At 38.7% G+C, this 24,960-nt stretch overlaps 1 protein-coding gene across 5 annotated transcripts in view; it reads left to right on the forward strand.

Annotated features, from left to right (window-relative positions):
- The window catches only part of upf2 (UPF2 regulator of nonsense mediated mRNA decay), a 102,364-nt gene that overhangs the window by 15,754 nt on the left and 61,650 nt on the right, over nt 1-24,960 (forward strand). For all 5 annotated transcript variants that reach the window (XM_087999347.1, XM_087999345.1, XM_087999346.1 and 2 more), the window contains 8 exons: nt 1,923-2,083; nt 4,863-5,060; nt 8,432-8,599; nt 14,246-14,349; nt 14,790-14,875; nt 22,773-22,881; nt 23,139-23,252; nt 24,452-24,568. In XM_087999347.1, the coding sequence (XP_087855473.1) occupies nt 1,923-2,083; nt 4,863-5,060; nt 8,432-8,599; nt 14,246-14,349; nt 14,790-14,875; nt 22,773-22,881; nt 23,139-23,252; nt 24,452-24,568 (1,057 nt within the window). The remainder of the gene's footprint in view (nt 1-1,922; nt 2,084-4,862; nt 5,061-8,431; nt 8,600-14,245; nt 14,350-14,789; nt 14,876-22,772; nt 22,882-23,138; nt 23,253-24,451; nt 24,569-24,960) is intronic.

The following is a 24,960-nucleotide window of genomic DNA, read 5'->3' on the forward strand; positions in this document are numbered from 1 at the left end:
GGGTGCTTGCTGCTGATTCAGAGTAAGCCTTGCTGAAAAATTGAGTAATCTCTGGGAATTTCAGCTCCCTCTCTGTGCAGTGCTACAGTAACTAATGGCAGTGTTCATGACCGGGGGTTTCCAGTGCTTGAGCTGTACTGATCTTATAAGTCTAAACATAAAGAATTTTCGCAAACACACAAACGGAACAAAGTAGTAACAAAATCACTTCTCTCAAAATGTGACATACATGTGCAGTATCGGCAGAAGTTAAACTGCTTTTTCTTTTTACAAAGCACGTTGTGCTTTTTTTCTGAATTTATTGATTAATCATTTAACAAGGTTCCACAAATATAAAATCTTTTAGGAGCAGTTCTGTTTATCACATTTTACTAATTACATTGCTATTTGAAATCTCATCTACCTGATTAAGTGTTAAATGTTTTGATACTTTTAAAATAATAATGTGAAGAGAGGGAACCCAAAAATCCTCACCCTGTTTTCTCATTCCTTCTGTACAGTTATCAAATATTACATATGCTAAATTCCAAACTGGGCTACCTCATTCAGTTTGGCTCTCTAATTCTTGTTCTTGAAAACCTCTTTGGGTTCTCTTGATTTGACTGGGCAGGCCGAAAGTAGATATACTTGGTGCCTCAATGTGTCATTACTTTGCACTACACTCAATCGCAACAGACATTCTCATTCTTTTGCAATAAAATGGTTGCAATTTTAAAAAAAAATTTAGAATAATCAACTTCTTTCTAGAGAGAAATTCAACTTTAGTTAATTTTGTTACAAAAACAGAAAGTGCTGAAGGAATTCAGCAAGCCTGACAGCATCTGCAAACAGATAAGCAAAGGTGATGTTTTGAGTCCAGTAACCAACAATAGACTAGATTCCCTACAGTGTGGTAACAGGCCATTTGGCCAACAAGTCCACACTGACCCTCCGAAGAGCAACCCACTCAGACCCATTCTTCTACATTTACCCTTGACTAATGCACCTAACACTACGGGCAATTTAGCATGGCCAATCCACATGACCTGCATATCTTTGGACTGTGGGAGGAAACCGGAACACCCACACACACTGGGAGAATGTGCAAACTCCACACAGACAATGATCTGAGGCTGGAATCGAAGCTGGGTCCCTGGCACTGTGAGGCAGCAGTGTTAACCACTGAGCCACCATGTCAAACTGTACTGATGAAGGGTCACTGGGCTCGAAATGTCATTTCTGCTTATCTCTTAAATACAGGTGCTGCCAGACCTGCTGAGTTTCTCCAGCACTTTGTTTTTGTTTCAGATTTCCAGCATTCACAGTCTTGTTTTAACTTTAGTTTAAATTTGTTATTTGATTTGAAGTTTTGGGATGATTTTCAATTTTTCTTGATGTCCTGATGTATATATTCCCCATATGTTATGCAACATAATGAGCACTATTCAATTCTAGGGTAGAGCTTGTCAAATATGATATCTTTACAGCTAAATTTACCATGGTAAAGGTTTAAATCAGCCAAACCTGTGATTTTTACTTAATGAATTTGCAGCTATCCTAGTCAGGAAATTTTGTAATCTACTTCAGATCCTCTAAAATTTGTTCAATTTAAAATTGATTGGAACCTGGTTTCTTTACCAGCAAGATATATATCTCTCATGGATATTTGCAGTGCTTCTTACGTCCATTAATTTGCCCCGTTCATTATGTACTGCCATAAGGAATTTGGCTTTTTACTAATGGCTAACTAAAATTACTTAGACACTGCTATCTAATTGGAAACTGCAGTTTTGCAAGAATATGTATGTAGAAATTGACATTGAGAATTCATAATTGATCAAATGATTTATCAATAAAAGCTTATGTTCCACACATAATTAACAAGGCAGTAGATTTGAGCCAGACTCCCTTTTAACTTCTCTATACATTGCTTTTCCTGGTAGGCGAATTTTACATTCAAAAGGAGAACTGAGTGAAGACCGGCACAAGCAGTATGAGGAATTTGCTACCTCCTATCAGAAGTTGTTAGCGAACACACACAGTCTGGCTGACTTGTTGGATGAGAACATGCCTGAACTTCCCCAGGATAAAACTGCACAGGAAGGTAAAGTAACCACCTAGTTTTTATTTTAATCCACTTGTGTGACATGGACATCACTGACTGGGCTAGCACTTATTGCCTGTCTCTAGTTACCCTTGGTGAGCTGCCTTCTTGAACCGCTGCAGTCCATGTGCTGTAAGTAGACCCATAATGCCATTAGGGAGGGAATTCTAGGATTCTGACCAAATGAGCAAAATTCCACCTCTGACATGGCTAAAGCCCAGAGGAATCTCAACCTGGAAACTAAGTTCTAGTAGCAAGGCCGGAAGAAGGATCTAGGCAATCTGCTATTCTATCATCTTGGGACTGCCGTTATTCTGGAAAGCTCCCATTTCTGCTGGTCGTTTGATGGGTCTGCTGGTTCCAGCAGGCCCACCTGAAGGAGTTGGTACAATGGTGTCCAAGACTCTGGAATTGGCAGGCCTGTGGTTGAGAGAACAGCGGAGCCTGAGTCTCCTTAGGGTTCAGCATTGGGTTGGTAGTCTGTTGAGCGAATAAAGGATGGGGCATTACCCTTTGCATTACCCTTTGCATTACTTCACATGTCTTCAATCCAGCACTGGGATCCACAGTGAAGTCTATTCATACCATTCATTGGAAGTGCCTTAGATGTATTTACACTTGACTGCAGATCGTTCTCCCTTGTCACAAACATTTCCAGGCCTTTTTGTTTTCAACCATGTTCCTCCTTGGGGCCCACCAGACTGTCAGGGTTTTAGTGGAAGAGGATAAAATAAGAACACAATCATGTATTCCAGAATGCTGTGGGAAATAAGGGAGGAAATTGCGGGGCCCTTGCAGGAATGTTTGTATCATCCATAACAACAGGTGAGGTACCTGACGACTGGAGGGTAATGTTATGTCTTTGTTTAAGAAGGGTTGTAAGGACAAACTGGGGAACTATACCTATCAGTCTGACTTCAGCTGTGGGTAAGTTTTTGGAGGTGATTACAAATGAAGAGATTTATAAATATTTAGAGGCAAAAATTGATAGCATGGTTTTGTGCAAGGAAAATCATGTATCAGAAACTTGATTGAGTTTTTTTTGAGGAAGTTACGATAAAAATTGAGGGCAGAGCAGTAGATGTTTACCTGGGCATTCATAAAGCCTTTGATAAGGTTCCTTATGGTGGACTAGTTAGTAAAGTTGGGTCACATGGGATTCAGGATGAGCTTGCCAACTGGATACATAATTGACTTAATGGCAAGAGACAGAGTGTGATGGTAGAAGGTACTTTTTGGATTGAAGGCCTTTGACCAGCGGTGTTTCACAGGGATTGGTTCTGGGTCCTCTTTTATCATTTATTTAACTGATTCGGATGAGAATATAGAAAGCTTTGTTAGTAAGTTTGTGGATGATGCCAAAATTGGCAGCATAGTGGACAGTGAAGAAAGTTTTATAAGATTACAAAGAGATCTTGATCAAAAGGGTCAATGGGCTGAGAAATGGCAGATGGAGTTCAGTTGGATTAAATGTGAAATCCCCCCGTACCCACGGGAGGAAGGGTGGGGGGGGAATACGTTCCAAGTCCTACTGCGGAAGGCCAAAACCATAGACAATACGGACAATAGCAAACCCATTCATTTAAATGGGAAACTTACCTCCTCGTCTGCCCCCTAGTCCTTGGTTCTGGAATGCTCTATGTAATATGTTCAGGCTGTGGTAAACCACGGGTAACTGAAACCGCAGTAACCAACTCTGCAGGTATGACAGTCTCCCTGTATTATGTTTTGGTACAATAATCAGGAGCAGCACCTATATGTTCGGGCCTTGGGTAATGTTGTAGAACGGAGGGACCTAGGGGTTTAGGTACATAATTCTTTGAAGTTTGTGTCGTACAGACAGGGTGCTGAAAAGGCATTTAGCAAACTTTTATTGTTTAGTCCTTTTGAGTATAGGAGTTGGGAAGTCATGTTGAGGTTGTACAAGACATTGGTGAGACCTCTTCTGGAGTACTATAAATGCAGTTCTGGTCACCTGTTATAGGAAGGATATTATCAAGCTAAAGAGGGTTCAGAAGAGATTTACCAGGATGTTGCTGGGTATGGAAGGTTTGAGTTATAAAGAAAGACTGTGTAGGCTGGGACGTTTTACACTGGAATGTAGGAGGTTGAGAGGTAACATTATAGGGATTTATAAAATAATGAGAGATATAGGTAGGTTTAATGGTAGATGTCTTTTCTCTAGGATGGGGGATTTCAAAGCTGGGGGTACGTTTTTAAGGTGAGAGGAGAAAGATTTTAAAAAGACATGAAGCAAATGTTTTCTACAGAGGATGGTTTGCGTGTGGAGTGAAGATCCTGAGGAAGTGGTGGAGGCGGGCATAGTTGCAATGTTGAAAAGGCATTGGATAAGTATATGAAAAGAAAAGTTTTAGAGGGATTTGGGCTCAGGAACAGGCAGGTGGGATGAGTTTAGTTTGGGATTATGTTCGGCATGGACTGGTTGGGCATGGATTGGAGGGTCTGTTTCCGTGCTGTATGATTCTGTGATCGTTCTCTGGTTCCTTCCACAATTCATATTCTTTTGTATTTGGATAAGAGAAAAATTTGCAGGTCTTTTCCTTGGAAGATGTTTGTATTAAAGTGTGTCTGTTATACTATTAATTAATTCAATCAAAAATGTGTATTAAATAGTGAAGAATATGAATCTTGAGATCTAGAACAAAAAGCTTGAACGTCATAAATGTATTTAGTAAATTTGCATGAGTAGCCATGAAGTATTACTAGAAGATAGCTGTTCCGTATCATCCAACAAAATTCTGTAATTCTGTTTCAACAGAACATGGCACTGGCATAGACATCTTCACACCAGGGAAGCCTGGAGAATATGACCTCGATGGAGGAATTTGGGAGGATGAAGATGCACGCAACTTCTATGAAAACCTAATTGACCTGAAAGCATTTGTACCTGCCATATTGTTTAAAGATAATGAGAAGAATTCGCAGAACAAAGATTCGAGTAAAGAAGATTCAAAAGGTAACAATGTTTAGGTGTTAAATGGATAATCCCTATCTACGTAGAGCATCTGAATTAAATTGGAAAGTGATAGCTGTATGTGTTTGAAGCCTGGAGTTTTATTGCTTAGTCTAGCAATCTGGTTTGCTTTTGCATTTCAGAAATTGGAAAAGTAAAATGTATTTTTGGAAATTTTGGCAACATGCAGAGATTCACAATTCATGGGGTGACTTCTCTCCAAGTTCTTAAGTAACTTTTATATTCATAAACTGCATAAATCACATGCTGATACTTGTTCAGTGAAATCTGGACTATTGACCAAATTTCACCATCAACTTACTGTACATTCATGACTGATATATCTCAAGGACAAATGCACTCACTGTTACTCAATTGTAATGGATCTCTGTAGGATGTAAATAAGCTAAAACCACAGGAGGCTTTTACTTTGCATGGACTTGTTGGAGCCATAGTTGAAAAGTTAAAACGTCATGTATGTAACGAAAATTATGGTGTTCCACTCTGTCTTGATGACAATCTGCTGGTCCAATTATAAGTTACAAATCTTTTTGCTTAATTGCAAAAAAAAGACATTTATTTTATTATTGAGATTTAAATTATCTAAAATATCTGGTGAAAACATATTGAAATAATACAAACAGAAGTAACCTTTGTAACTAAATGTTGCAAGCTGGACTCCTTTATTTCATGCACTCATAGTTTATATTTCTGGGGAGGCATGGGGAGTGTGAAGATGAGAGAACTAACCTGTGGACATTTTGACCTCTTGCAAGTTTCACACCTAATACACGTAAATTCGCAGCCCATTTTCAGTAAGAATGCCTATCTTGGTTTCTCAATACCATATTCCAGCTCTGAGCAATGCAAAAGCCACATCTAAACCTCAAAGCCCTGTGTACAGAGGAGCGTTGATTATCTGGCATTCCATTATCTGAACATTGGATTATTCAGCAAGATTGCAAGGTCCTGATACTTGACTGAACTATGTTATCCAACACTCAGTTATCCGGAATTCGATTAACCGATTGAAATACTCCCTGCCCGCGTCCTTTGGATAATCGAGGTTCCTTTGTGTACTGAATCTACACACGATTTCCTGAAAATTATCTACAGTCCATGAGGGTGGGGGAGTCTTCTTATCATCTAATAAACGTCTCATTTCATTGACAGAAAAAATAATTTTCTGGCATGTGAAAATAAATGACTGGACTCCTTCTCAAAGAAACAGTTGTTTTAATATAGAATCCCAACAGTATGGAAGCAGGCTATTCAGCTTGTCAAGTCCACACCGACCTTCCAAAGTGCATCTCACCCAGGCCTACACCTACCCTATCCCTCCAACCCTACATTTCCCATGACTAATCCACCTAGCCTGCACATCCCTGGACACTATGGGTAATTTAGCCTGGTGAAACACTCTTGTTTTCCAAAGAATGAGACATTTTGCTGAAATCAGTTAGCGTTTGAAACTCAGTTGAGCATTAATAACTGTCTGTAGCTCTTCAAACAATAAACTATTATCTAGGTAGAAAAGAACAAGTGTTTATAAGCAGATGGCCTGTCAATGTTGGGGGGCAGATAGTTAGAATTCTTCATGTGTCAGAACTGCCCATTTTTTTATTCAGGCAAAGCCATTTAAATCCCACAAAAAAAAAGCACGTGATGATTAGATATTTTGATAAATTCCTAACTTCATGATGCTACTTTGTCCACTTGAAGTACTGCTGAACAAATATACCGAGTTAGTCATTATAAGAATCAATGTAACCTTTAAATGACAAATCCTAGTGATGAGTTCCGACACAGTCCATCACTTTTAATTGTGACACTTAGGTAAACAAATACATTTCTACTTCTATCAGAATATCCCTCAGCAGGTTTGCCATTTGCTTCTCAAACCTAGTGAGGTTTTAATCTATTTCCAAAATCTGTGTGATGAGCAAAAAGAATCTTCCTGCAATGAAATGTGCCTTCAGACACTGACCGAAATTCAGCATTAGAAGCAGCAACAGCACTTTGCAATAGTACCTCCAAATGTATTAACACTTTGTTAAACTACAGAGAATTGTTTTGATGCTCTTTAAAGAGTGTCTTTTTTGCTCTTTTCTTCAAGTGATTTAGATGTAATCTCTACTGACAGTAATTTGGAGCAATGGTTCCTGAAAAATTGAGAGCAACAATCAATGTCAGTGTTGTCCTAACAGAATAATTTTGCCCTATTAATGGTATTGCAGAGTCATATTACACAGTGAAGATTTCTCAAGTTCACAAATATTCTGGCATATTTTTGACTTTAATAATATTTTATCCCCACTTGGGCTAAGGTTATTTATGTTAATGAAATTTATGTTATAGTTCAGTGTTTAATTCTCCTAAGGGCATTCTCATAGTGGAGTACAGTTGAATTGATTGTTTTTGTAAGTAAAGGTTGCCTCAATGTAAATGTTTTCTGTTGAGGTTAGAGACCTAGCTCTCAGGAGATTGAATGAGTGGGATTAAATTATCTAGATAAGAAAGTACAAACTCTGATTTCTGGATAATTCTGAATTTGCTGCTGTCATGAGGAACAGTGCAGACGGCACCCATGTTCCAAGATTGGGCAAAAAAAATTAGGTTTACTTATATCTGACCACTATTCAGTACTCCTTCAGTTTTATGCAGCTAATCTGAACATATTTATTGGATTTCGTTTACCTGTAACACCTTGCAGTTGAATAACTTGTTAATAGGTGAAGGACAGATAAAGTTTTAAAGGATTGTGGATAGCTCGCAGCTGTGCCCAAGTTGACATATACTGCCTTCAGGAAGAAGGAGAAAATGATGATATTCTGGTCTGTGACAGATTGCGAAAGGTGAAATAGAAACTGTGTGGTCTGCTTGTTCCTACCTTGCTGTCTTAGATCATCAAATAAAGCACGGATGGTTAATTAGATATGCGAAGACTGATGTGTGTGCAGTTGGGAATCTAGGCTGAAATGTCATGCAGCATAGGTCTTATGCCATGAGCAGGAAATCAATCAGTCACCATTCCAAATTTCAAGGCTTGCCACTGTCTGGATCTGCTTTTTTTATTCTGGCTCCAAGAAGTCAAAAACTGAAAACAAATCAATTTTCTGCCATAAAATCCAGCCCTGTGTTGCTATGGGAAATGTAGTAGATTTTCTCAAAAGCCAGAATTTGAAGCAATATGGAGGAATGTCTAAATAGGACTGTCACTGTTTTGAGTTTCTTCTCCACTTTGTACAATGAGTAATTGTTTTAGGGAAAAAAAAACAAGTGGATAGTTTTGAATGTCCAGCCATGGGTCACATGAGAAGCTTGCAAAATACACTGCAGATCTTAATTTATTGTAATTCACCTGTTTGTACCAGATTCCAAAGATGGAAGAGAGTCCAAAGATGGGAAAGAATCCAAAGAGTTGGTTGCTACAGAGGAATTGGAACTAGAACTAGAGAATCTGGACATTAATGATGAAATATTAGATGAAGAAGGAACAGAAGAAACAGAAGACCTCAGTCAAAAACTGCTAGAGGAGCATGGTAACACTGTATTTTTAACTACTGGAACTAAACTGTCCAATTTGATACTTTCACTGTGTCGTTGAGCTGCGTCCAACCTCTACAACTTACTAGACTGCCTGTTGCATTTTTATATTTTCTTTTCTATTTTTAGGAATTTGGAAAATACTAATGGACTTAAAACAACAGTCTGTTGTTGGCTGTATTGACAGCATAGGATTACTAGTCATTACTTGTTTATGTACTGATAAATTATCAAATAGAATCACCCTGAAGTTTTAATGTTCCTGTTCTGAAACTGGTCTAACAGAGGGCTGAATAACCTGTACTGTACTTCCCCCAAAGTAAAATATAAATGTCAGTCAGGTTGAATGTTTTTCAGCTTTAAGGGAGAAAACATTGGGCAGTAGCTGTGAATTCTGAGGATGTGGATTACTAAAACAAAAGCAACATCCGGAAACTTTGGAGGACACAATGACTGGGGTTTCTAAAACAAAAACTACTTTTGTTTAAATTTACTTTTGCTCCCTGCTATTGCCAAATTTTAATTTGGCAGCAGGAGCGAGGAGGCTTCACTGAGACTACTGCAACTGCATTTAGTAATAATAGGCTGTGCAAAAGTGGATGAACTAGATGATGTCCCTGGTTGGCAGTGCTTTTGTAGTCAAGTGTAAAATGACACATTGTCCCAGTAGCTATCTAGATCAAAATGGAATGCTAACCTCAAAATTTAGTGAAATTTGACAACTTTTCAACAACTTGACATCATAATATCAAATCAAAATCCACTTACTTTGGTTATGGTATGTTTCCATGAGATGATTGAGATTTTATATCTCTTCACTTCTATCATAACTGGGTGACCCCTTACTCTGATCAGTATCTGATGCCTCTGATTGTAGAATCTCCCACATGGGGGGACAGCCTCTCAGCGTGCACTCTGTAAAGCTTCTTAAGAATCTTTTTTCAGTAAGGTCTCTCGTTCTTCAAACTTCAACAAGTACCAACCCAACCTACTCAGCATCTCCTCATGAGAAATCCCTCCATACCTGAGATCAACCTTCGGACTGCCTCTAATGCCAAGTTGCCTTTCCTGAGGTAGACTGTTCACAGTATTCTCGATGTGGTCTCATTTATACCTTGTCTAGTTTTTGTAACACATCCCCTACTTTAGATTAGATTAGATTCCCTACAGTGTGGAAACCGGCCCTTTGGCCCAACAAGTCCACACCGACCCTCCGAAGAGTAACCCACCCAGACCTATTTTCCTCTGACTATGGGCAATTTAGCATGGCCAATTCACCTGACCTGCACATCTTTGTGACTGTGGGAGGAAACCGGAGCACCCGGAGGAAACCCACGCAGACACGGGGAGAATGTGCAAACTCCACACACACACTCACCCAAGGAGGGAATCGAACCTGGGACCCTGGTGCTGTGAGGCAGCAGTGCTAACCACTAAGCCACTGTTGCCATTTCCTTTGAAATAAAGGCCAGCATCAAATTTGTTTTCCCTATCACCCACTGATCTTGCATGCTAGCTTTTTGTGATTCGTGCACCACGGTCCCATATCCCTCTGTGCTTTAGCTTTCTGCAGTCTCCTTCCATTTAAAAGATGTTCAGCTCCTCTACTCTTTCTGTCAATGTGCATAACCTTATATTTTCCCCACATTATGTTCCATCTGTCAAGTTTTTGCCCACTCACTTAACCTGTTTTTATTCCTTCGTAGATTTTCTATGTCACCCTCACCACTTGCTTTACCATCTACATTTGTGACATCCATGTACTTGCTGATAATACATTCACTTTTGTCATCCAAACTATTATTATATTGGTAAATAATTGTGGCTCCATTATTGATCCCTGTGGCACTCATTACAGGTTCTCACCATCCTGAAAACTTTCTCCTTATCCTAATTCTAACTTCCAATAGTTAGCCAATCCTCTATCATACTACTCCAATACCATGAGCCCTTGCCTTGTTAAGAATGTCATGAAAATCAAAGTGACTTTACCTGGGGCTACCTTTTATGGAAATGCTGGTTTGGAAAGTTTGCTGTATTGTGATTGTGTTGGGAAAAAGCCAGTAAGCTGCTCTTGGAACCCAACTGCACCACCTGGCACAACTCCTGTTTGTTGGGTTTCTTTCAATATATCTGTGTTGTATTCAAGAGAATAAACACAACATATTTGCTCACTTGCTAGTGGATACTGTTATTCCACAACAGTCTTCTCATGTTGTTCTGACAACCTGCTGAGAGCTTGAGCTTGAAATTCGTCTATTGGCTGTTTTTGTGGGACAGGATGGCCAAAATTTGATTTTTTGGGGGGTTAAAGTAACTCTGGAATGGTGCACCTGGATTGAATTCAAGTCACTTCCTTTGTGATGAGCTCTACAAATTTAAATCCAGGTCAGGGTACTGTTAATGATTGACTATCCTATCAGGCTTATGAATTACACCTGGTGCTGTTGAACTGCTGCTATGAGCTGGGGTTCCTTCCACTTGCTCTTTGGTAATGGTGAAAGTCAGTGTCTGAGTGGGTAATTTGGGCCTAGTTGGATGAAGTCTAATGGTGAAGATGATTGCCCAAAGTCTTGCTGGCACGGTTAGCCATGGAGATGGATATTCCCCAGGGCAAGATACTGAGCTGGTGAAAAGAATAGTTTTCTGGTTACAGAATAGTGTTGTCAGAGTTTTCACAATGTTAGTCCGACTGACCGTGGCTTGGTATTTTTGAGTCTTGTTCTTGACTGTAGGATGCAGGAAATGTATGCAGCTAGTCCTTACTAAACTTATTTATGGGCTGACAGGTTTAATCTCTCATTTTATATTTTTCATGTACTCTGCTTTAATTACTCCATTTCATTGAACAGCAAACTTTTGCCCCCTCGCTTCAGCTAATGCTAAGCTCCAGAGTTTTGTCAGTCTAATTTGCATTGTTAATAGTGCGTTACTTGTCAGCCATAAAGACACATCTGCTCTGAGTTTTCTTAAGTCATTTAGCCAAGATTGGAGCTTCCAGTTAGTTTTGAACATTAAGCTATGTCCTACTACCCAATGATTCACCTCCAAATCCGGTAAATCTGTCAAGAATGACTTTTATTCACTGGTGTAAGTGGGTACAATGTTTTGGACTAAGTAACCTTAATCTTATTGTGGGGAATTACTGTGGGCCTGATGGGATATTAAACACCGAGTTGTAAGTCTCAGGATAACTGACATGGAGTTACAATCTGACTTGTCGTCATGGATCTTTTGGGTGGCTAAGAGGTGTTATTGTGGAGAACTGAAGAGGTTTGTTCTCTTGCACCAGTAATGGTGATAGAAGAGATATTTATAGCTTTGAATAAAATAACATTATATAATACATTGTCCCAAGACTGAGTTTCTATCTTGTGCAATAACTGATAAAATGTCACATAGAAGGTTATTGCATAAGATAGGAGCTCATGGTGTTGGGGTAATGTATTAGCATGGATTGAGATTGGTTACCACACCAAATGTAGTCAGAATTAATGGGTCTTTTTCATGTTGGAAAGACTAAACTAGTGGAGTGTGGCAAGGATCAATGAGTTTCTAGTCAATGGTAACCCTAAGGATAAAGTGAGGACTGCAGATGCTGGAGATCAGAGCTTAAAAATATATTGCTGGAAAAGCGCAGCAGGTCAGGCAGCACCAAAGGAACAGGAGAATCGACGTTTCGGGCATAAGCCCTTCTTCAGGAATGAGGAGGGTGTGCCAAGCAGGCTAAGATAAAAGGTAGGGAGGAGGGACTTGGGGGAGGGGCGTTGGGAATACGATAGGTGGAAGGAGGTTAAGGTGAGGGTGATAGTAGACAGGTGCTGAGGAAGGAGATGTGGCTGTGGTAGCGAGTCTGTTTGAGGACCCTAAGGATGTTGATAATTGGGGATTGAGTGATGGAAGCACCATTGAATGTCAAGAGGCAGTAGTTCAATTTATCTCTTCATGGAGATGGACACAGTCTGGCATTTGTGTGGTGCGAATGTTACTTGGCACTTGTCAGCCCAAGCCTCTGTATTCTCCAGACCTTGCTGCATCTGAACATGAACTGCTTCACTATCTCAGGAGTAATGAATGGTGCAAAACATTGTGCAGTTATTAGCGAACATTCCCAATTCTGCCATTAAGATGGAGGGAGGGTTATTTTTGAAGCAAGTGAAGATGGTTAGGCCGACAATACTACCCTGAGAAACTTCTGCAGAGATATCCTGATGCTGAGATGACTGACCTCCAACAATGACAACCATCTTACAATGTGCTAGGTATGACTCCAACCAGTGGAGAGTTTGCCCCCCAATACCCACTGATGTCAGTTTTACTGTGATGCCTTGATGGCACATTTGGTTGACTGTGGCCTTGATGTCAAGGGCAGTCATTCTCACCTCATCTCTAGAGTTCAGCTCTTTTTTTTACCATCTTTGAACCAAGGCTGTAATGAGGTCAGGAGTTGAATAGACCTGGTGGAACCCAAACTGGGCATCACTGAGTAGGTGCTGCCTGTTGCACTGTTGGTGACACTTTACTAATAATTGAGAGTAGACTGATGTGGCAGTAATTGGCTAGGTTGGATTTGTTCTGCTTTTTGTGTAGATGCCACAACCTGGGCAGTTTTTCACATAGTTGTATCTGCACTTGAAGAGCCTAGAGTACTGTGTGCAGTTTTGGCTCCTGTATTTAAAAAAAGATACGTTGACTTTGGAGGCCATTCAAGAAATTCACTAACAAGCACAAAGAATGCTGGAGAAACTCAGCAGGCCTGATGGAATCATTGGAGAGAGAAACATAGTGAAAGTTTTTTCACTGCACTGATTCCTGGGATATAAAAGGGTCAATTTAGCAACTACAGATTAGGTCTTTATTCAGTAGAGTTTAGAAGAAAGAAGGGTGATCTTATTGAAACTATTTTATTGAGATATGCGAGGAAAGGCTTTTACACAGAGGGTGGTAGGTGCCTGGAAGACACTGCCAGGAGAAGTGGTAGATCACGGTTGCTCACAACATTTAAGGCACATGTGGGCAGATACATAAACAGGCAGAGAATAGAGGGGTCTGTTTCATGTGCAGGTAGATGGGATTAGTTTAGAATGACATCACTGTCAGCATAGACAGTGGTTGGAAGGGCTTGTTCCTGTCCTGTACTGTTCTATAAAACAAGATTTTGAGGGGACTTGACAGGGGATGTAAAGATGTTTGAACTAGTGGACATAGTCACATAATAAGGGGACACTGATTTTAAAATGGAGATGCAAAGAAATTCGTTCTGAGGGTCACAAATGGCTGGAATTCCCTACCTCCCAGAGCTCTGGAGGCTGTATCACTGAAAGTAATCAGAAAAGAGTTAGATTTTGTAAAATACTGGTGAGCTATAGGCGAGGAAGAGCTGGCATGAAAGAGGAGTTGAGACCTGGGGCAAATTGAGACATGATCTCATTGAATGGCAGGGCAGGCTTGAGAAGCCAGAATGCCTACTTGTGCTCTGATTTGTTTTTTATTAATGCAAAGTATCGCCTTGCGTCCTCACTGAAATGTAGCAAAGTTTAGATATAGACTCAATAAAATTACTTAACTCCTCCTTTCACTGATCCAATTTCTATGTAAGACAGTACCTTTTTCCTCGCTGATATTTGGTAATTATATTGCAGAGCAAGATGAAGAAGAAGCCAGCACTGGTTCTCATCTGAAACTAATCGTGGATGCTTTCCTACAGCAGCTGCCTAACTGTGTCAACCGGGACCTTATAGACAAGGTACTTTCAGAGTCTCATTTCACTTCAAAGCTTCTGCAGAATTTGTGCAGCTTCCATTTCTTTGTGCGCAAGACTTCACTTATTTGCTGTTAACCATGTGGAATATGTAGGTTCTTCTTTGCAGTCCAAGAATCCAAAATTAACCTCTATCCTGCTACAATCTTGTTTATCAATTGTCAATTAAATTTTCTCTTCAAAGATCCTATAGTCCCTGCCTCATGCGCTCTCTGAACCAAGCTGTGCAATGCCCCAGGACTGAAATTTATCCCCTCCCTGAATGATGAGGACTCATATAAATTATCCATATTCTGTTTTAGTGGAATTAAATCATCTCAGTAACAATGGACCTAGCAGATGAATGAATTGCAATAATTTTTTAATGATTGCTGAATGTAAAAGAACTTGTGAATCATCAAATCTTTTTATTTCTTTTTACTCAGGCTGCAATGGATTTCTGCATGAACATGAATACGAAAGCCAATCGAAGGAAGTTGGTCCGAGCCCTGTTCACTGTGCCTCGGCAGAGGTTGGTGTTTGTTTGTTGTGGCACTTTTTGACGGATTTACATGGGAAGAAAGTTTTGCGCTTTTCTTGATCTTGGGATGTGGATGTCATAAGCAAAGACTACTTCTAATACCCAACTTAGTTGCCTTGAGAAAGTGGACGTGAATCTTTCTCAATGCCCTACTGTAGTTCTGCTGATATTCCCACACTGGCATTTGGAAGGAATTCTAGGCTGTTGTCCGTATCATGTAAGGAACGACCATTATTCATCCAAGTCTAAAAAGGGTGTTTGGACATAATGTTATTTGCATGGCATTGCTGTTCCTGTCCTTCTAGGTGGTGGATGCTTGTGAACGTTTTTAAAGAAAGGGAAAATGTAATGTATTTTAAATTGCCCTAACTGTTTACAGCCACGGATGGCTTGTGGAGTTCAATGAAAGCAGTCAAGGCTACAACATTGAAGAAGTTGAATATAGCCCTTGGCTAAAGGGATGAAAGGATATGGGGTAAAAGTGCTAACAGACCATTCAGTTGGATGAGCAAGCATGATCATAATGAATTGCATGGCAGGGTCGAAGGCTGAATGACTACTTCTGTTCCCATTCTCTGTGCCTGTATAATACAATTACTGAAGGAGTGCTAATTTGGAGGTGCTGTCTTTCAGATGATAAATTAGTCTATGATGGATGTGAAAGACCCTATGGCACTATTTCAAGGAACAGTAGGGGAGTTAACCCCTGCTATCCCAGCCAATATTCCTTCTTCAACCAATATTACTGAAGCAGATGATCTGGCCATTTTCGCATTGCTGTATGTAACTTGTCTCGTGCTTTAAAAAGATGACTACACTTCATAGAATACAAAGTCTTTTGGGTTTATCTGAGGTCATGAAACATTATTATAAATGCAAAAGTTTCATTCTTTTAAAATACCTGAATAATGGTGTTCATTACTGCAGTTTGTTACTCATAGATGCAACATTCTTCTTTCAGCCAATTGGAAAGTTACATCTACACGATACAATTCAGCAACTTACCCATACTCTTTCAAAAATACCATCCATACCCATACTGTCTCGAAGGACATGGGCAACAGACACATGGGAACACCACGACCTGCAATATTCCTTCAAGCTGTACACCATCCCTACTTGAAATTACATTGTCGTTCATTCACTGTCACAGAGTCAAAATTATGAAAATCCCTCTCTCATACCATATTAATAGTAGTAGTTCAAGAAGGCAGTTCACCATCACTTTCTCAAAGGAAATTAGGGATGTTCAATGAATCTTGGTCCAGTAAGTGATGTCCACATCCTAGGAATGAATTGAAGAAATGCTCTGAATGACTACAACCTTATTTCATGTGATGCATTCTGACTTTAGAGAGTCCTCCACCTAGTGCACCAGAAGTTATATGCTATAAGTGAGTGAGCTTCCTATTGGGTCAGTCAGTTCTGTGCAATTATCATGAGAGCCGGGTGTTGAAACCAGTTTTTGGTAGAAATAATGAGTTTAAAACAAAACCAAAACCCACCCAAAACCAATGCACACTGGCCAGCGATTTCTTTATAGTTGCCTTTAAGGTGAACTTTACATGGTCTTGTATTTATAGTTTATGTGCCTTGCTGAGTATCTGACAACATTTATTTGATTGCAACCTGCTGCATTTTACAGTAGAGGGCACAAGAGGCCATTTTTGCAGTGAGCATAATGTATGCTGCCCTTCATCTGAATTTGTATATATTGTATCATAGAACAATTTCTTTCTGTGCTACAACTATGCGGCCTATTTCTTCTGGAATATATTTTTCCAGTATTCTGCGTGCAATTCAACATCTTATTTAGGCTTTGACTTGAGTAGTACTGGAGGAAATATGGGCTACCTTACCAAAAAATTATGGGAATTTGATTGAATACTGCATTTCATATTATAAAGTTTCATTCTACTTTTGATGTTCCATAGTTGGAGAACAGGAATTCCATCCTGACTTAGTGATCCAGCTATTGATACCTGATGTTCTGATACTCTAGTGAGATTGTACCACAGGCCCCTTTGTGGGAAGGACATGCAAGAGGAAATTTATGGATGGATCATGGAAATGAATAAGATTAACACAATTACCCAGTTCTTATTCGGACAGTGAGGAACAATTAGGAGAAAAGGGGCACAAACAAAGTGCTGGAGAAACTCAGGTCTGGCAGCAACTGTGGAGAGAGATGAGAGTGGAAAAAGTCTGTGGCAGTATTTTAAGAAACAGTAGGGAAGTTATTCCTGATATTCTGTCCAATGCATAACCTTAAACCAACATCACAGAGGATGATGAACTGGTAATTTTCACTTTTCCGCTTCACTTTGGGGACCACACTGTGTGTAAGTTGTCTCCTGCTTTAAAACAATGACGATGCTTGTTTAAATAAAAAACTTAAGAACCAGTGCGATGGTTAGAGTCCCTCTTTTTGGGGATTGCCTTTGGCTGGCACTTAGTTCGTGTGATTGTGATTTGCTACCTATCAGCCCACATTGGATGTTCAGATCTTGCTACATATGAACTTGGACTGCTTCATCTTCTGACAAGTGGCAAATGTTGCTAAATGTTGTCTAATCATCAATGACCATCCCCACTCCTGACCTGATGGAGGGAAAGTCATTGTTGAAGCAGATGATGGTTGGGCCTGGGACATGACCCTGAAGAAATATCCTGGGACTGAGATGATTATCCTCTGACAACCACAGCCAACCTCTTTCTGCTCGATATGACTCCAAGTACTGGAGGATGTTTCCTTGATTTCAACTGATTTCTTGTTTTGCTAAGGATACTGCCAATGTTGCCTTTATGTTAAAGGCAATCACTCTCACCTCCCTCCTGGATTTCAGTGCATTTGTCCATGTTTGGACCACGACATTAATGATGTTAGCAGTCTAGTGACCCTGTTGGAGTCAAAACTGGAAGCAGTGAGTAGGTCATTCCTTTGCAAGTGCTGCTTGATAGCACTATTGACCACCCTTTTCATCATTTTACTTATGATATTGTGGCGATTAATTGGATTGGATTTTTTCTTTTTTTGTTGGCAAACTGAATGTGAATAGTTTGAATACCTGCTAGATAGCAACTGGTTTTGTAGCTCTACAAGAACAGCTTGGCTGAGGGTATAGCTAGTTCTGATCATAAGATGTAAGAGCAGGAAAAAGGCCGTTCAGCCTGTTGAATGGTGAAACAGATTGAGAGAGATAATGGCTCATCTGATAATCCTCAACTCCACTTTCCTGCCGCCTTCCCCAAAATCCTTGATTCCCTGACTGATCAAAAATCTCTGCCTCAGCCTTGAATATACTTAACAACCCAACATCTACAGTCCTCAGAATTAAAGAATTCCACAGATTCACTCCCTCACGCTTAAACTTAATCCTAAATTCTACTATGCTATGGTCACTGTTCTCTTCCAACCCCGTACTGGAGTCAGTACCCCATGAATCAAAATCCATTTCACCCACTTTTACCTGAAGATGGCACTGATGTGCTGGGCTCATGGGTCAGACGGGGATATTTGTGAGACTGCCTCCTGCCAGTCAGACAGTGTACTCAGATGGTGATGGTGGTCTTGGATTTTGTGCAGTGTTGAATGTCTTAGTCTGTCGCACTGCTTCTTGACTGATCTGTGGATCAACTCTCCCAGTATTGGTACAGACTGTTTATAAGATGGATGTTTAATGGTTAGTGGGGCTGGTTTTGCTGGTGTAATTTCCAATGCCTTAAGCAATGGTGATGGTCTGTCTGGATTCATCCTTTCGCTTAGTTGTGGTGATTTGATACAAGTGAGTAGCCTTGTCAGGCTGTTGAAGGTTAACCACACTGGGAGGCAGAAGACCAGATAAGGACTTCTTGCCTGAAAGAAATGAATGAATATGATAGTTATTTCAATTTTTAATTGCAGAAATGTCCAGTCATTCAAATTCCATCATCTGCTATAGTGAGATTCAAACTTCAGCCTGGCATTCAATTAATTTCTTCAGGACCCAATCCTGAAGAAGGGTTGCACCCAAAACGTTGATTTCTACACCTCCTGATGCTGCCTGGCTTGCTGTGTTCTTTCAACTTCCTGCCTGTCTATGCTCAATTAAATTCGACAGATATTACCATTGCACACAGCTTTCCCCTGAGTAATTGGAATAGTGCCAATAGAAGAGGAGAGGAAATTGAAAAAATAGTAATTCCTGAATTGTTTAAAACATAAATGTGCAATTTGTTTTAACAAGAAACTGTTAGAATAGTTAATTAAGTTGAAGGAGGGCAGAGTGCCTGTGTGGGATTAATTACCTCCAGCATTCTGTGATAAAGTAATATAGAATTGCTCAGTTATATTACAGGGTTCTCATAGAGAAATGCATTCTATGTGCCTGGCATGAGGCCAATGAACCACCTGTTTGGAGAAAGAGAGCTAATCGACATGTGACAGGGCAGCCTTTGAAATGTTTGAAGATTAAATTACTAAATATCTAGATGAATAGAAAATATTTAGAAGCAGCCAACAAGGATTTCTACAAGGAAGGTTGTACTTGGTGAGATGGTTGGTGGGTTTATGTGGGAAATGCAGTAGATGACCATATCAATAAGCTCTTGGCAAAATATGGAAGGACTCCATTGGCGAAGAAGTATACAGAAGTGTATTGGGGTGCAGACAAATAACAAATGAGGTTAAAACTGTTTGAAAGGATGAAAAGGTGACTGATTGATAGAAGGTTTCTCAGATGGTTTTGTCCTAGTACTACATCACTGGTTTCAGATATCTAACTTTGTGAGAGTGGCAGGGGGTGTAAAATATGAGGTGAAATGCAATGGTGAGTCAATGTAAATCCTGGTTAAAATTGCAGTGGATTACTATGTACATTGCAACTTTTCATTCCATACTATAGGAATTGTCTTCAGTTAGTTGTGAAGGTAGAGCGCATTCACTTGAATGTACTTGGTGTGAGAAACCACCAATATGAAATGAGACTTGGAATAATAGAAAGATGGATATTCACAGTCAGTGAAGAACTTTTAAAGTGGAGCCACTAATGTCATGCAGGAAATCTGGCAATTAATTTAGACAACAAGATCCCACAGACATAATCGAGATAAAAACCAGAAAACCTGTTTTCTGTGTCAGTTGAGGAATGAAAGCATGAATGACTATTTTCATTGCTAATAGTGTGGTTATTTTTCTAATGTCTTAGTTGTATCTGTTTTGTAGTAGATTATTGTTTCTTTTATTTCCATACAGAACTAATCTTACATATTCACTTTGTGGGGAAGATTAATTTCTTTTGAAGGTTGGATGTTAACTCTGTTTCCTTTGTACAGATGCTACCAGACCAGATGAGTTTCCAGTGCTTTATGGCTTTCTTGAATAATATTGAGTTATTTCAATTGTCCAGGACATATGGGATAAACTCCTTACCTCCTCTTCAAATAGTGACAAAGGAACTTTTACATCAATTTGTGTGTAAAGGGAGTCTTGCTTTTATTTCTCAATCAAAAAATGGTATCTCTAACAGTGTAGTATCACAATAAAGTGTCAGCTTAAATTAGATGCATAAGTTTCTGGGGGTGTACATCAACCCATATCCCTCTGGCTCAAAGCCAAGAGTGTGACCAGCTGGCCCATGGTTACTCTTGAGGCCTGTTCTTTTGAAACTGAGATTACAGTGCATATTTTAAAATGAAGAACATACTGACTGTAATTAAGTGGCCTAAAGCGAGGGAACATGGGTGCTGAAAAATTCACTGAAAGATTTTGTATTAAACAAGGAGTAAACGTTTTCCAAAGAGGAATGTGTAGGTGTGGAATATACAGTGAGTTGGTATTCGCAGCAAAGATATGACATAGAGAAGTGGGATTAGGACTGATGCAGATACAGAGGATAAGCAACATGAACAGGGTAGGACAAATTCTATTTTGTGCTGCAGAATGTTTGTCCTGTACTGGAGAACTGTGTGAAATTAGAATTTAAAAATTCTTCATGCACTTGCAAATAATTGAGGAATGCATTTAGTATATAATAAAACTAGTGTAGACATGATTTTCTTTTATAGTCTTGCTGTTTAATGTGGTTAGTTCTCTAATGATGTGTTTCAGATCTGGTTTGTAATAAGTTTGTTTACTGCAATAATGGGGATTTTACATGTTTGGTAATACATCCCCATTGTTAGGTGATGTAAATAAATGAACTTCAGTTTTGAAAGTGAGGGCTATCATAGAGTTTCTGCTGGTTTAGAATGAGTTAATGATTAATTACATCAAATGTGCAAAATCCACGTTTTTTTTTGCGAATTGTTTTTAAAAGTATACATAGGTTAAATTTTCTTGCTAAGTCATTTTTAAGAATGGATTGGTTGGTCAGGAAAAAATAATTTCAGTACATGACAGATTGGTACTATTTTTAAAAGGCACCTGCAGTTGAAGCATCCTTAAAAAGCCTTATTTATCTGATGAGCCTGGTAACTTTTTATAAATGTGGAATAGTCTACTTGAGAGAGTTAGTTGAAAGATTCTTTAATAGTGACATTTTTGTGCCAGAGTGACTGAAAATTGTGCTAAACTTGTGTTCATGACCATCAAATTCAGCTTATTAACTGGAGTGATGCTTTCTGTGTGCACGGACTGAAAACTCTTTTTAAAAAATTGCACAATGTATCTGTGGAGCATTGCTGTGGCTTGCAGAACTTGCAGTAGTCCACTTGTACAATCTTAATCTCTTAAATTGTCTCCTTTTATCTGAGAAAACTGCCTGCGTTTGGAAAACAGTATTGCTGCAGATATACATTGCAAAGGCTGGCTAACTTGAGCATCTCACTTTGTTTGGAATCGATTTTATTCTGTCTGTCCATTTGACCTGAAGCACACTCTTAATGTATTTATGTCACCACACAAGTCAAAGTTGCTTTCTAAAAGAAAATGCATTGGCAGTGATTCAGGATGTTGAAAATTGACCACAGCTGTTGCTGGCAGTTCTGAATGACATTGGTGATCAAGACGTTAGCTTGAACTGTATTCCCAAATAGGCTTTTTCAAAGAAAACAGTAATAAAAGCTTTTCTATTGGCCAGAATTCATTTTGTTTTGCACTCACTTAGCAGAGGCGTTATAGTCAATATTACTTGTAAATATCCTGGTTTTCTTAAAGCTATGCAAATAATTCTTCTTACTTGTAAGACCATCTTACTAATGATGCCAACCCAGGCATTATTTTGGGAGTTCATCTGGGATCTAATCAAATGTTGCACCAGTCATCATGTTGGTGGGCAAATCACATGCAGGCAACGTGACAATAAAATTGTTTTTGACATTTGAAAGCTTAGGATCTGTAGACTTTGTCTGTCAATAGTAAAAGTAAATTAGCTGTGGAGTGAAGCTGTAGACAAAAGATCTAACTAAGAGGGAATTGAGTCATTTTGACCTTTGGGATAAGGGTGCTGTTACTTATAGGATTTTTTTTGAGTTGGGTCTAGACATCCCACATCTGACATGGTCTCAACATAGACCTCCTTCATCTTTTGAATTTATACTAAAAAGAATTGTTTTTTAATTAAAGAGACAAACTAGAGTTAACAACTAAGATTACCGTTGAACTGATAATCAAGGTGTGATTTTTGTTTTGACTGCCTTGTTAAATCAGTCATTTTTTTTTCAGTTAATCTAAACATATTTACAGTCTGTGCATTTGTTGAATGATCAGGTCATCTGGTTTCAAGTCAAGTTTAATTGTGCTCTAAACTCTTCATATGTATTATTAATGTTGAATGTTTCAAATAATAGTTTAAGAACAAGAAATGTATTTTTAAAGAAAATCTTATAGTATTTAGCATTAATAGTCTGTTCCTGGTATATAGAATGCCTCATTTCAGTTAATTATTTAACAACTTCCTACCCCCTTTAGGTTGGACTTACTTCCATTTTATGCCCGTTTGGTTGGCACTTTATATCCATGTATGACGGATGTGGCAGAAGACCTTTGTGCCATGTTAAAAGGAGACTTCAGATTCCATGTAGGTTTTAGATTTTTTTGGGGAGAATACTGCTTTGCATTCTTCTATAACTATTTGGTACAAAAGAACTGTTTGTTTCAAATTAATTTTGCTCTTGTGAGGTAAGAGCATATATTGTAATAGTATTCAGTATGTAATGGACTGGACCATAAAATACAGATTACCTTTGTTAGTATAGTATAACAATAGTATTGTAAGTGCCTGAGGGTCATTAATATTCATATATAGTTCAACACATGTTTCGTAATGCACTTTAGGTCAGGAAGAAGGATCAGATCAATATTGAAACTAAAAACAAAACTGTACGGTTCATCGGAGAATTAACAAAGTTTAAAATGTTCTTGAAGAACGACTCACTCCATTGTCTAAAGGTCAGTCTGGAATGATTGTATCCATATGTTATCCATCTGTGTGATCTTCAGTTGAACTAAACTTTGATAGAATAATGAACCGTTTCTGAGCTTATCATCTTGTTTATATAATAGTGTCAAGTGGAATCTATTATCTTAAGGTTACTTTGTCCTAGCACTGACATGGGTAGTAAGGTCAAAATTTTGTGACACACAAGAGATCAAATACTGCAAAGTGAAAAGAAATTATAACTCATGCTCTGCTGTGTACAAGAATCTTAATTGTTGGAAACTCAGCTTGTGATTAATTTGCAATTTTTGCTCTAAACCTTGAATTTTTGGTTAACAAAAATCTAGTTTCAGATAGAAATGAACAATTGATTGCCATTTGCAGAAGAGTGTTCTAAACATCAACTGCCTCTTACATTTGAGAAGTGTTTCACAATTTTGCTCCTGAAGCTTGTTAGACAATCCCCCCTCTCCAAACCTAAACTCTCCAACCAATGAAAATAGTTGTTCTACTTACCCTGTCTGTATCTTAACATCTTAAAAAAATTCAGTCAAATCACCCTTCAACTGACTGAATTCCAAAGAATTCAACACTAGTTTGCATAATCCGTCTTGAAACTTAACTATTACAGTTCAGATATCACTCTAGTAAGTCAATGATTTATGCTCCTTTAGTGCTGCTAACCTTCTGAAGTGTAGCGCTCTGAGTTTCTCTCAGTATTCAAGACATGATTCAAGGTATTGCATAGCTCCTCCTTCCTTGATTTGTAGTTCTCTGCCTATAGAATCTATTCTCTGTATTCGTTCATGTCATTTTTAAATAGATTTGATAGATGCTTGATAACTAGTGCAGATGCCACTGACCAAAGGACCTCTTTCTGTATTGTGAAACTCTTTGACTTTGTAAGTCAACGAGGAATAAGTTACTGATTACAAATCCATGCTAAGTTTCTCTGATCAAATGCAGATTTCTCTACTGTTCATTCTCTCTATCCATAATTATAAACTCTAGTAACTTTTTGACAACAGTTAAGCTAAGTTAGTCTATAATTCCCTAGTTCCCCCTCATCTTTCTTATTTAAATGTTTGGAGTGGTAATTTCATAAATGCAACAGTTTATTATTTTTATACAATAATGCAATAAACTAAATCAAAGACTCTTCACTTGATGAGAGAAAAGATCCATGTTCTTTATTCTCTACAATGAATAGATGCTCTTGGCTGATTTTTCCCACCACCATATTGAAATGGCCTGCACACTCCTGGAGACAACTGGTCGTTTTCTTTTCCGGTCACCTGATTCCCATTTGAGGACAAGTGTTCTTTTGGTAAGATCTGAGAATACAAATCAGCAACATGCTTTTGCTGACCCTTATTTTCTGTGGAATGCACAGGTTACATTTTACTCTACATATTTAAGTCCGTCTTTGAACTGTCTTCAAGTGAGTTTGTGGTTTGATCACTACTTTTGTAACTGGCTGTGTTGACGATGGTGAATGAATTTATGGGGTTTTTTTTAAAGCTGTCTATGTCCAAGCTTTTATGGTTCTATTTGTATGTTGTAAATTTCTCTCAAGTTTAAAGAAGTGGGTTTTATGGTAAGATGATGCTCAAATCCTGTGTATTCTTTTGAGGTGTTAGAAGTGCTTACTTTGCATTTTGGTTTGAGTAACTAATCCTGTTCACACAAATTCTCAAAATATGTTTACTGTCAAAATGA

The sequence above is a fragment of the Chiloscyllium plagiosum genome, unplaced genomic scaffold (genome assembly GCF_037043375.1).
Source record: "Chiloscyllium plagiosum isolate Xiang-an unplaced genomic scaffold, Cpla_swu_hap1 HiC_scaffold_23, whole genome shotgun sequence".
In the NCBI taxonomy this organism is placed as follows: Eukaryota; Metazoa; Chordata; class Chondrichthyes; order Orectolobiformes; family Hemiscylliidae; genus Chiloscyllium; species Chiloscyllium plagiosum.